The sequence below is a fragment of the Pezoporus wallicus genome, unplaced genomic scaffold (assembly GCF_028554395.1).
Source record: "Pezoporus wallicus isolate ANWC-B61680 ecotype Strahan unplaced genomic scaffold, APGP_CSIRO_Pwel_v1 contig_8791, whole genome shotgun sequence".
NCBI lineage: Eukaryota > Metazoa > Chordata > Aves > Psittaciformes > Psittacidae > Pezoporus > Pezoporus wallicus.
Window position 1 is genome coordinate 766,700 of NW_026635603.1, and position 13,950 is coordinate 780,649.

Below are 13,950 nucleotides of genomic sequence, written 5' to 3' on the forward strand. Positions count from 1 at the left end.
AAGTCGCCATGAATAAAAGCTAATCAGAGGTTAAATATAAAGTGTTACACTGATAGTAGCTCAGGAAAGAAGAAAAAATAAAATAAAATAAAATAAAATAAAATATAAAATAAAATAAAACAACCCCCCCAGAAAAACAAAAACCCCAAACAAAACACAAATCACCAAAACAAAACCAGCCAGCCAATTAAATATGAATTTGATAGCTTTAAGAAAACTCCAGCAAATGAAACATTCGACTTCTGCTCTAAGAGGGTGGCCAGATGACACATACCAGGGTAGAAACAGAACTGCAGTCACCCGCCCAGCCTCGCAGCTCCTTCATTACCCTTCCACCAACCCTAGTGCAGGCATTCACAAAGCCTTGAGTGGGCACATCTTTGTAAGCTTCAAAGGTGATCAATTTTTCCAGCTTGCTAAGGACTCTTTTCATGGAGTCCATTCTCCCATACAAAATTTCCCACCCTGTATCTTCAGCTTGTCCTTCAATACAGCTCTTGGGAAGGATAACTCAAGGCACACTCGCGTTCCCTTCTCAGGCTGTAACCCTATCACAAGTTCATCCCAAACCCCCTGTTACTGAACTCCAATGGCCTGTTCTCTAGACAGAGCCCTCCTAATCTGCTGCAGCTGAACTTCTTCAGCCTATCAAGTAGGAAATCCTTTTACTGCTCTGGCCTATAAGCCTCTTATCTCCTAATTCTGCGAGGCTGAGAAATAGCTGTTCTGCTCATTAATCCTACAATGACTGTCAGAAGGGAATGTATACCTTCTCACTCTACTCAAACACAAGTAGAAACACTAGGTTTCATCACATTCTTGACTGTCTACTTAGTCGAGTCTACAAGACTATATAGAAATTGGAGTGGCACTACAGAAGCTTCTGCAATTGCATGAAATATTGAGATTTGCTGCTATAAAAGTTTTAAAGAACCTGTTTCAATGTAAAGACTTGATATTGCTGATATTGCTTAGCGCCAGGAAGAAGGTAGCTATCTCTGGAGGACATTTATGAAGTGGTAGGGAACCTATTATAATTCACTGCTATCTACAGCACAAGAATTGGAAATGAGCTCCTCACTCCCTAGCCCCCCATGTGCAATTTTGGCTAAAAGTGCCATATGGATGACTATAAAGACTTTCCACTATAGTTTATACATACACGATTAGTTTATTACTTACTACAAACTCGTGTCATCTACAGCCTTCAAAAGACAGCTCAAAGGAACAAAATATTAACCAGTTGAGTTCTTGCCTTAATTAATACTTCTAATTAGCATCCCCCAAGAAATGCTAAAGGTTGCTGATTTTCTCCCTGTGTTCTACACTTAGCCAAGGAGAAATTAATAAGCTAATGTTATTTACCAGGATTACTTCTATGTCTTCGTACGAGGTGAAAGCTTCCTACAAACAGTTGCTAAACAGCACCGCAAATGTAACAGAGATCATGTCACAAGATGTGAAACTAAGTTCTCATACAATATTCATTATTGAACAGTTTACATTTATGTACCTGATGGACAAACACAGGCCTACCTGTGCAATTCAAAAAACCCCAAACCCACCTGCAAAGCCTGCGTTGAGAAAAATGTTAAAGTGGCAAACCGCGTTAGGATCACAGATATCTCACGTCAGTTGTACCTTTTATTTTAACTATAAATGTCACACTTCATCATGCAGCTGTCACCTTCCTTTAATGTACTGAACGCTATTGTGTAAGCGCAGAACCTGACATGATGTCGCGCAACAATTAAAACAAAAAGCAAGTCAGCTTTGCACTTCTCTGTTTGCTGCAAAATTACAGGAAAAATCAAAGGTAAAGAAGTAAAAGCCAGTCAAGAAAAGTTTGCAAAACCCCTCAAACATCAGTTAATGTTTCCCTCTAATGTTACGTCCCATTTTCATATTCAGATTTAAAAAGAAATGTCCACAGCTTTAGAGCATCTAATTACAAATTGACACTAAAGGACCTCAAGAAGTCTAAAGCCTCCACTGTAATAAATATACTTCTAGCTGTCGGTTCCACAACAGCCAACATCCATGGAACTAAGCCTTTATTTTTCACTCTCTATCCTCCCCCTTCCAGTTTCTATCCACGCTGTGGTACGGCTACGGCACGTTAAAATTGCTGATGTTTTCCAGCCAGATGCAACAGCACTTAAGTTATGCCTGAAGCAATTCCTAGTAATAACGCAGAAATTATGAACTCTATTATATAGTATAATTAATACTGAAATTGGTCATGTATTACAAATTTGATTTTCATTTACTCTATTTGATGTACAACACTAAGTAAAAGTGACTGAAGTGTTCAAAAATTAACTTCAGGAAAAAAAGGAAAATCCTGTACATCTGGAAAAGTATATTGTTATTAATTAGATTTCCTCCTTTTCACTGTTTTTCTGTTCATTTACATCAACTCTAAACCCACAGTTAACGTATCAGCAACATAAAAAACTCTGGCCCAAGGGAAAGTTAATGGCATGTGTCACAAATATGGAAATGTCACATTCCTAGTATTTGCTCTGGCCATACCATAGCATGTTCAAAACCTCTGTGGCTCAGGTAAGAAATAATCACAAGGGAACGTGTTCACAGGCAGGGAGAAAAAAGCCAAGCACGAAGAACCTAGAGGCCTGTCCTACAAAGGGAAGGGCTGACAAAGACACTTAAAGAATAGTCCTGTAAAAACATTCACTTGAAACATCGAGTTCACACAAATCCTTTTTCCCTCTTCTTGGAAATAAGGGGAACATAGGGAATTCTAGAAAGTGTCACCCCCCAAATACCACCAAATGTCAAATTTGTTTTCTGCTGATCTACACCTTTCTAAGGATTTCCACACTGGCAGCCTGCTAGAGTAACAATCAAATTAAGAACAGTATAATTCTGACTGGAAAAGATTTACACGAGTGTTACTGTATTTACAAATATGCTGTATTTGATTGCGTATGACAGCAAAGTGGAGGAAAATGAAGAAAATAAAAACCTGAGGCAGATAAAGAGACACAAAAAGACAGGCACATGAAAAACACACAAAGTAATCAAAAAATAGCCTCAGACCTTACTTTGCAGCTGTTTCCCAATAAACCAAACGCATGAGTAGAATCGGGATGCCAATGAAACTGCTAGGAATTTGATCTTTAAAGACTATTCTTTAACCAAACACTGAAAACTATAACGGTGGCACCTGTACATTTCTAAGAACTTGGGCTGTATTATACCTCAGTGACATTTATGCTGAAGTAGGTAATTGAAAAAAACCTCAATAGTATTTCTTGAGGACTATATTCAGCTACATGAAAGAGTTTAAAGCGATCACAATGAATGCTAACCCTTAAATTATGTGTTCTATTCTTACCTGTTTTTTCCAGCCCTTGAAGTGTTTAATTATTGTTAGAGATGTTTGTGTACGTGAAAAGGACAAGAGAAGAGAGGGAAGGTCTACCTCTTGTGGGCATGGACCTGTCCTATAAAAGTTTACACAATTCATCATTAATATTAATCCCCAGCCTGCTGAAGGAATACACACACCCATAAGGACGTTTACATTACAGGCCTTAGTAGAAGATGCCATGGATTTGCATACCTAAGACTTCAAATGTGAAATGATAGCAGAATTAGTTTGGAATCAAAACATCCAAAACCTTCACTTTTTATACTTTAGACTGTTATTATACTTAATATTATAAACAATATTGTCTGAAAACTGAGGCTTGAGCTCCATGCTGAAACAGTGATAAAAACAAAATACACTTCATACCTGCACTTCGCAGGTTAGGGTCCAGGTCTGGCATTTCCTTGGACGCTTCTGGACTGACACTGTAGATGGATGCTCCTGCTTCACTAACGATGCTGAAAACGAAACAGTAAATAATTAAGATACCACACAACTGAAAAACACGACTGAAAGACTTAGTAAGTGACTTAACTGGATATTTAGATGGGTTTTTTTAAGCCCTGTGTTTTAAAAATGCTTTCAATCAGCTTAATACTTGCAAAAGGAAGACAGTACAAAGAAAAATATATCCATTTAAACTAAACCACACCTCCCTGACCTACAATATCCATTCTTTCGCAATTCTGGCCCTATTATAAATACACACTGTGAGTGATATCTGGCCCTGCAGTAATCTTACAACGGAGAAAATGAACACAAGAAACAAGTGTTAGCAGAAGTAAACAGGCAAACCAGCTTCCATAAACAAAACAAAATCCCACCTGACAATTTCATTGAGAACACCTACATTCTCGAGTCTAACATCAGTTAAACTATTACCCGAATCCAAGACACGAGTGTGCACACACAGTCTAAAGCTGTCTGCCTGAGATACCCAGCAAAACTCCAACCTGATACACAGAGCTGCAGCTTGCTTCTCAGCGGCACTTAATATCGTATCCTTCCTGCGCTCACTACCATCCATAAAGAAAAACACAGACTGCTTGTCTTCGGTAACTTAAGCTACAGTTCATGTATCCACCACACACCTCAAGCTCATTTAGTAATGAGGATAAACTCACCCACTCAAATCACAACACAATTAAAATACCCTTGAGTGCTCTAGTTCCACTCAAGAGAAAACGGCCATCGAGCGTTCACAGCATAAGTTTATTTTCAGCTGTGAAATTTGGACACCACTGAATCAACAGCGTATTGCTTCAAATAACTTCAAGAGAACTTGAATTTCAGGTTCATAATTAAGGCATCGTACCGCTACTGCAGCGCAGAGGCACACTATCGGCTTCTGAACTACTCTTACTTTTACTATTCCACCCTTAGAGTAACTTTATCTTTGCCAGAAGTGTTGTGCTTTCCTTCCTTAAGGACCAGACCTTTCAATTGAAATTATAACTTTGCTTTATATTGTTTTACAATTAGACCATAAATTCACCTTTTCAGAATATTTAGTAGGTCGATTTTTTAAATAGAAGCCTCTCCCTTTTGGAAAAGGTGGAGAATAGCTCAGAGATGAAACACATCACATTCCCATTCAATGTCCCAAGCACGCTAACAGTAAGTAGTGTGAAACGCAAGTATAAAAGGTAAGAATTTCTTTTGTTTTTACAGATTCCTCCCAGCTGGAATCTGGTAGAGCACAGTACCCAAGTCAGATTTTATAGTTACATGAAACTCAAAAGAACATTTCAATATTACAGACAGACTGAATCTTTCAATAAATACAGAGAATAAAATCCTGTTCCCATTCAAACAATCAGACCAGCTGAACAGGGCAAGTGAAAATGAAACTATTTACATGGGCTCTTAAAACGAATCAGCATTATGGGCATTCCTTTCCTATAACTGACATAAAGAAACAGTCCCGTTACAGAGTTCAGAAACATGGTCACATCACAAAAACCTAACTGCTTGAAAAGGAAGATGCTGACAGAAACCTCAAACTGATTTTTCTGATTAATAGGTAAAAAACAATGCAGCAGAAAGTATTTCTTAACCTGTTCACACCTTATAAAGGCAGCATTTGGCAAGAGCTCCCTTTTCCTTATTGCTTCCAAGAAAACACACACATTAACACATACTTCTAACAGCTTTTCAACTAATGGCTCTTCAATCTTGGTATTCAAACAGATCCAAAAAGTTACTTCTTGTGCAATTTCTCAATCTAATACATTGCTATTACACTTAAAAAAGAAGAAAACCAGTGTTTTGTACACATTTTCACAATGCTGTACTATTAAGTACATTACTGCACAGAGCTTCTTGCTTGATCCCTCCCTGTATTTTATGCTGTGAAAAAACAAAGTGTCCCTGGATGGGAATTTTCACACACTTGAGAGTTTGATTCTCATCAATGCTACGCTGATAGTTTTCAGAAGCGAGAGGACTGCAGTAACACTGTCCTTCTACAGTAGTAAGTGAATCATGCCATATTTGAAGATAGGCAATACAAAACCTCCTTACTAAAACGAGTAAATAAAAATAAACTCAGGATGGGAGAAAGAAACATCTGAAGAGAGCACATTTCCTTTCCTCAAGTGCAAGAATACTTACACACCGGGGGGAGCAGAAGGAGGGTGAAGCCAAGTAAAAAGTTATCTCAAGGAGAAAAACAAGATATAAAAAGCACTTTCAGAAGCAGCATACACTGGACATCCACTCTGAGATGCTTTTGTGTGTGTGTGCAGTTATTCTATGAAGTATTTGGTGTAGCAGACTTGATGTTCCACTCACGCAGAACCCCATAGTGCTGTGCATAAGACAGTAAAACCCAGACGTTAAACAAATTTGTTACCCAGAGTAAATGTGTAGGGGCATGAACTCCAAAGAAACCATCCCGGGGTTCGTTCAAGCATAGTCAGCCAAACTTGAGTGGCTGGCTTGTGGCTTTATTTAGTTTGGTTTTAGCTACAGTGAGGTGGTTACTAACGTGACACTGGCACATACAAGACTAAACCGTTTAGCTTGCTCACAACGTTAAGATGGCAAGGAAATTAGGTTTGGGAATTTTTCTTTGCAGTTGCTCTGGATTTTGCTCTTGGAGCAGACAGGAGACAAGTCACTTGGGTTCACAGACGCTTTGTTTTCCAAATTCTAATAATTCTCTTTAAAAGGGGATGTTTTATAGGACGATTTAAGCTAATTTGATGTTCTAAAATGCTCTACATCATGCTTTCAAAGAATATACATGCTGTATGTCAGGGCACATTAAGACAAAACCAAACCTGCTCAAATAGCAAGCAACAGAAATTTACTCTAAACTACTGCAGTCACTGTTCTCTAACCTTTCCCTTCCCCCTTTTTTAAAGGGTACAATTTTCAAGAGACTCAAAAAAAAGCCTACGTAAGAGTTGGCAAAAAGTGTATTTCAAGATCTGTATATCTTCAGACTAGAATTTCTTCCTACTTTGACATTTTAAGCTACAAAATGGATTAAACCAGAAAACTAAACTTCCCCACCCCCTCATGAGATCCTCATTTCATGCATTCCTTAAGAGGAAAGATTCTTGCACTGACCAAAACCTCAACAGTTAAAACAACACTATTAAAAAGCTATTTTGCTATTTAAATAGGCAAGTGGTTACGGTATGATATGCTTATAGTACATGAACGGACAAGTTTCACGAACTGCTTTCTGAATTAACAAGAAAAGCAGGTAAAAACTCTGGGATTATGCCTCCACACAGTCTATTTCCCACATCCACAGCCCTATAACTAGTTTTTTTTCCGCAGCATCTCTACCGAACTTAAAATTAAAATGCTCAGACCACAAAGGCACTACGCAAGATTGCAGTTTTCTCTTTTTAATTGTGCAAACAGGCTTGTTGCAAGGCACCAGTCTCAATCACATTTCTTAAGGGACACTTCAAGGAGCGTTAAATCAACGCTAACTGTATTCCACTAGCACCACCTGCTGGACCCTCAGCTTTATGCCAGAGACCATGGCCCCTGTATTCTGAATACTGTTAAGGAGCCTTTAAAAATTACTACAGTGAGTTTTCTTTCTCAGCTTAAGCAAGCATTATGTATCTGGTATGAAAAGTTAACTTGGAGACCTGTTCAAAACACTCATATTTCCAATTTCTTAATTTTTACAGGAATAAGCCTTTCTTGTAAAAGGTAAAAAAAAATAAAAATCCAAGAATACTTTTTTCTGTAAAATTCAAAGCTATTGCATACCTACAAAAGTGCATTAAATTAAAGGTTACATGTAACAAGCTAGATTTACCAACAGTCATTTAACTGTATTACCCACGGCAGGGGGTTGGAACTTGATGATCTTAAGGTCCTTTCCAACCCTAACTATTCTGTGATTCTGCATTACAATTTCATGTACATGAGTGTAATGGCACATTTTCTAAAACTCCAGTGGTTCTTAAGCAGCAAGTTTTCACTGAAAAGCTTTACAAAATAATGTGCAAGAATCTCATACATGTCTAATGAAGCAGATGTATTAGTCTAGAGGCTTCTAGCGCTAATGATGGATACAGCTTCCCGACGTTTCCATGAACCTTACCAACATTTCAGACTGTTTTATTGCACTTAAGTCATTTCCCCACAATCGAATGCAACACTGGATTAATAACCTACAGAGAGAGAAAAAGTAACTTTATCTGACTTTATGTAACTTACTGTTCCTACAATCTCCAAAACCCTGATTTACAACTTGAAGCCTTTAAAATAACATTTGAAGAAACAATACCAATACAAAGAAGAAACCAGTGTTAATACTCGGAAGAAAATCATGGGCGCTCTAAGAGCAAAGGAGTATGTCAGCCTCAAAGGACCCACATTTTCATATTTGGACACAAAATGATGGCCTGCTAAAACATAATTCCTTTCTCAATCAAAATTCCTCAAGTGTCATTAACTCCTCTAACCCAACTTTTTACATATTAACTGAATAAATATATCCTTCATAAGCTAATGGCAACAAAAGCTGGAGGCTCCCACAAAAGAAAGTAGAAGGGTCAAAGAGGGAAGATGAGAAGAGTCAAAAACATTATTCCGTGTTACTTACTAAAAGAAGTGGCTTAAGAATTAAAGGACAGAAAACCAAAATGAAATAAAATGGCAAAATACTTTCTAGAAAAGAATGATACTTTTAGAAGCTTGATTGGAATGATATAAGTTTTAATAATGTTACTAGATTTAATGAGTAAAAACAAACTGAGGAGAAGCACGGAAGACTTAATTAAGGCTCTAAAGAAGATTGGGTTATTCTATGAATAAGAAATCCATTGGGTACAAGTAGCTTCAGAAAAGGCTAAAACCAAAAATGGTTGAGAGCTATGAGGCACCCATGGCAGAAGCAACTTTGCCAGCTCCTCCAGCTCCTCACCATTACCAATGGCTAGCTGCATGTTTGTTGAGGTCAATGGGCAGTTACCAGCCATTCCCAGGATCTCACTTTTGGGGGTACATGCGCACTCCAACCCCTACACACTGGGCACAGACAAGTCCCTTCTGTGATGAATACAGCCAACTGGAGACTGCAGTCCAGCGCAGGCTGAGCAAGATGCAGTGATTTGTTCAGCCACACGCGCTTCGCCACAGGAACAATAGGATACCAGGCTTGACAGACTCTGGCTCTGACACAGGCAAGCCATTACTCCGTTTTTTCCCCTTATGAAGAACATATGTCATGGAAGTGCAAGATAAAAAGGTTCTGGTGTATACTAAATAACGTATTCAAAGAATAAAGAGCCCTAGAAGGTTTTTAAAAGCCTGTTTATTCTGACAGATGAGATTAAATTCAAAACTTAGTCTTTCCCACCTCCAATAATCTAGTGCTATGGCAAAGGAAGATGTTAGAAACACAACAAAGAGATTATACCAGAAATACTAGAAGATTTTACTAGAAAGCAATCATTATTGAACAAAATCAAGCCAAACCCCACACAGTTAATCTGTGGTTTTAAGTAATATGAAGATTTAACTTCAAATTTTAGCAGTATATATAAGTAAGGGGATACTCCAGTATTAAACATTTTATGATGACAAAATACACTCTTAGGAAAGGAATTTTCATCTATTTCCACTGCTTCATTCAAAACATTCCAGCACTACACACCACTCAAGTTTTGCTCTTATGGAAGCCCACCTTTCAGAATCAGCCACATTAGACAAGAGGTGTTATTGTCCTCTTTTGCAAAAATACTACACAGAAAAAGCTCAAACTGCCTCATAGTCAATACATTCAAAGAGATGTGGAGAACACAAGTCTTAAAGTACAGTTCCTGCTCAGGAGCTCCCAAGCACACAAGAAATAAAGCCCACAAAGTGTCTTCAGGTAGCACGTCAAATGATAAGCAATGATACAGATCCCACCTTGTTGATCAGCCACATTCTTTAAGTCTCCATAGAAAACATCAGGTGAAATTCTGCTTACAACTAGTGTTTTGAATTCACAACAAAGTCCGTAAACGTTTCCATCCTCGTATGAATGATTTTGCTCAGTATTTCACAAAGGTAACCAGAAATCACACCACACAAAGAATAAAGCAAATTTGTCCTAACCAACTCGGTCTACTTTTTAAAGTAAAAATTACTAAACTATTTCCGACCAGGAGCTGTCAATGCAGCAAACTACAACAGAGAACAATGTGTTTAAACAGGGTCTTTCAGAAAGAAACCCTACTTGTGAAACAGCTTGCGGACCCTACAGCAGAGACAATAATAAAGTACCTTATAAAGCATCTTCCGAAATAACAGAATTTCAAGGCAACCATCCTTGAATTAGGGATTACCTCTCTCCTGTTCAGACACAAGAGATATTCACTGCCAGTTAAGCTGATGGCTTTCTTGGTGGACAGTGTAGATCTTTAGAATATAATGAAAAGAATTAGGCCTGTTTCTATCAGTGTTTAAAAGTGGGGGAAGCAATCGTGGCATAGGATTTAAAAGCTTCTCCTTTAAAAAGTTACTACTTTAGAAAAATGGAGCCAGGTTCTACCAACTTCCACGTTTGGATGAAGGCAGAAAACATCCTACATAAAATGTTTCACTGATTATAAAATTAAAAGAATTAAAAACTTAGATTTCAATTCCTCAACTACCATCATTCTCCTCCCCAAAGAAAAGTGGTGTGAAATTTCCTGCCAGTGAACCGGTAAGACAATTGTTACTTGCAGCATAATGAAAAAGGCTTGAGAAATTACTGCAAGATATAACAATGAGCTACCATGCTTTAACTTCTTCTGTACTAGGTATAACTCTGTAAATCCCTAAGTCAAAACCTACCTACTCCACTGAACTAATAAAGCTAACTGTATAGCTACAGCCTGGAATCCTTTATTCATCTGCGAACGAACCATGCCCTTAGCACATCCCTACAAAGGGAAGAACGATCAGATATCTGTCTTCATCTTGTCTGAAAACGATGACATTTTTCAGTAAGAAAAGGGTCCAAATGGCAGGTGTCAAAGAGCTTTAGCTTCACACGTGGTGCTAGGAGGCAGAAAAAACAACAGTAGCGTGTGGCCATGTCAGAGCTGCACAGAAGCTGCCGTACAAGTGCATATCTGAAAAGAGCAAACCTCATAGCCTGTTAAATCAATCTAGTGCCAGATGCTGTTATCAGAACAAAACTGGTGCTGCGGATTCATCCCCAGAAGAAATACACGTCCCATGTCTGCAGTGAAAAGTGAAAGACCTCGGGTGGCATGTCTCGAGACTGAAGGTGACAGTCACCTGCGACTACCCCCACCGCTCTCATTGACAGTTTCAGACAACGGGTCCTGTCATTGCTCATAGAGCAGCTGGAGCTGAAGCTCCTTCCTGCTCTTGTAGAGAGCTTTAATATCCGAACTCCAGGTCCAAAAACCTACTTCCAAGTTAACCATCCAACTAAAAAGCAGTTAAGTAATTCATTTTTACTTTAAACACTAGTACAGTAGGAACTAAGAACATTTAGCTACTGCTCTTCTCCCTGTTGCAGTAACGCCATGAAGAGAAATGGCAGCAATAAAATAACATTATAGAAAATTACTTTAATGTACAGGGACAAGTTTAAAAAGAGAAAAACACATTTTATATGATTACAGTATAATGGCATTAAAGTAATTCTAAGCAGAATTAATGATAAATAGATGTATTCAAATATGCAAAAAAGTTACATACCTGAAACTGCCCAATATTAAAACAAAGGAAAGACAGTAATAAAAGGCATACGGATTGACACAGGAAATAAAAACCCTGGAGTCCACTTCTAAAAATACAATAGGCATGAAAACAGGTATGTTCCTTATGAATACACTTTATAATTTCAAGACCAACCAAGCCAACACTCAGTTTTACACTCACATTTCATATATTCATAGACTTTTGAAACAAAATTGCCTAGACACACACATTAAAAACATGGCACTATTCAAAAAGATGCTACCCCAGAAGCCTAGCAAAACCATCCCACGCTGAAGAGCTCAATGAGCAGCCTTACTTAGCCCCTGACCCTCCCTGCTCTCAAAAGCTTGGTGAAGCCAACAAGCCCAACCCAGGACAGTGAAACACAGCCAAACTGCAAGTTCCAGAGCAGGAGACTATCACCAAGGCTGTCCAGTCAGCAGCTCCTTCTCAGCTCAGCAAAACAGAAACCCCTGCAGTGGTTGCACATGGGGAAAGCTGATATTTCACCCAGCCCATTTCAAGCCATGCAGGATCTTGAAACAAACAAGACCCATCCTGCCTACTTTGAAAAGCAGCAGAAACAAAAGATAAAACCCTGGAACTCAGTGATTCATAATTATGCATATGCATATTTATTCAAGTTGCAGCATTATAAAGCATTAAGATTTTGGGAACAAATAAGACTTTTTAAAACAACAAAAAAAAACATTCCTGCCGATAAGAAATACCTAGACTTTGCTAGTGTCATCTACATTTGGCCTTGTCACCAACAGTTTGTAGTTAGGAAAACTGACATCTGTCTAAAGTCTATCTAATTTCCAACCAAAACCATTTCCCTATCGCACACACTGTCCTACCCACACCACCCTTCTCCTGCAGGACACCGGACATTTAAGATACAAATGATCCGTTAAGGAAAGTCCATCAGGTTCTCCAGTGAATACACTCTCTAGAATCACTTTTAACTGGTAGAAGGGGCATCACATACGCTGCAATTGTTGTGGCTAAAACACAGTGGTTAAGCCAGACCAAAGGCTGGAGCTTCGAGTCACATTAACTCTCATGAAGACCGTGTCCCCAGAGTGGAGCATAACTGGACAAGACCACAACATATGGAACAAAATGCCTCTTGGACAATGGCACCTCCAGCAACTGTCATTTTCTTTAATGCTCATTCTGGGCAGTTGGGAAGCAGCCTGGCGAGTGCTGCGTGCAGCCTCCACAGCCCTGATTCATGCAGAATTCTGACCTGTAGCTTTGGCTTGAGACAGGCTTTATTCCTCTTAACTCCCCCCCCTACAATATCACTAATCTTCATATTTGAACTCTCCTTAGCAAGCTACCCTCTCCCCAAGCACAGATCCACAAGGGAAGGCTGGAGACAGCTACACTCCCATTAGAGCTGAGCAATGCAATGTGGATAGATGCTCTGCACGGGGTGAAGGAATCACAGATCCTCTGCTGCTGCTTTTCTTTGTTCACTCCCCATCTCTCTTAACATCCAGGCTTATCTGAAGACAACGTACTAAATATTTTTAACCTACAGACACTTCTTGGCACAGTTTACTGAACTCTGCAGTACCCAGGTTTTAAACGTAGCAAAACTCAAAATAAATTAGGAATTCTGGAATCAGAATGAACGCCGGCAGAAAAACTTCTTTCAGGTATTAAATAACAAAGAAAAGTGTGACCACGTCTTTCTAGCCATGTCGTTTCTTCTTACGTTGACTTGGAATGCACCTAAAAACAAAGCTGTCTGCTTTAGTTCACTGAAGAGACGTTTGCCTCCTGCGTTTATTCCCCTGCTCAACATACTCGAGACAAACATTACATGAAGTAAATGGCGCCTCATGCAGACCTGATCAGAATTCCATGCTGCTATCTCTGAAAAGTTATTTCCACAAACTTCATCATGACAGTGCTCTCACAATTTATCAAGTCCTCATTTGTATCTTTGCTTTGCTTTTTCTTTCATTTATCTTAACACAGGAAAAAAAACAGTTTGCTTTGACATTTTCCTACTCTAATTATACTCTAAATTATGACTGTTCAAAGCTGATAGCGATCAAGAAGTATTTCGTTCTGTCCATCAAGGAAATTGTTTTTCTACACTGGAAAAAAAGGCTGTAAAACTGAGGTACTAGTTTAGTGCTTTCAGCAAAATCAATTCCCTGTGAAGGAACTGTAGCATTGCAATATAAAAAGGATTATAGCAACAGACAGGAAGAAAAAACCCAGAAAGTTAAGAAAAAGAGTAGGTTACACATTCTTCAAAAAAAAAAAAAAAGTAATATTTTTAATGCAAAAATGAAAAAAAAAAACCCCAAAACAAATACCATCAAAAAAAAAACCAAACCAAAAATCAA

General features: G+C 38.5%; 1 protein-coding gene across 1 annotated transcript in view; it reads right to left on the reverse strand.

The window, feature by feature from the left end:
* Positions 1-13,950, reverse strand: part of SRBD1 (S1 RNA binding domain 1) — a 125,370-nt gene that overhangs the window by 62,368 nt on the left and 49,052 nt on the right. The window contains exon 17 of the mRNA XM_057396971.1: positions 3,764-3,855. Within this exon, the coding sequence (XP_057252954.1) occupies positions 3,764-3,855 (92 nt within the window). The remainder of the gene's footprint in view (positions 1-3,763; positions 3,856-13,950) is intronic.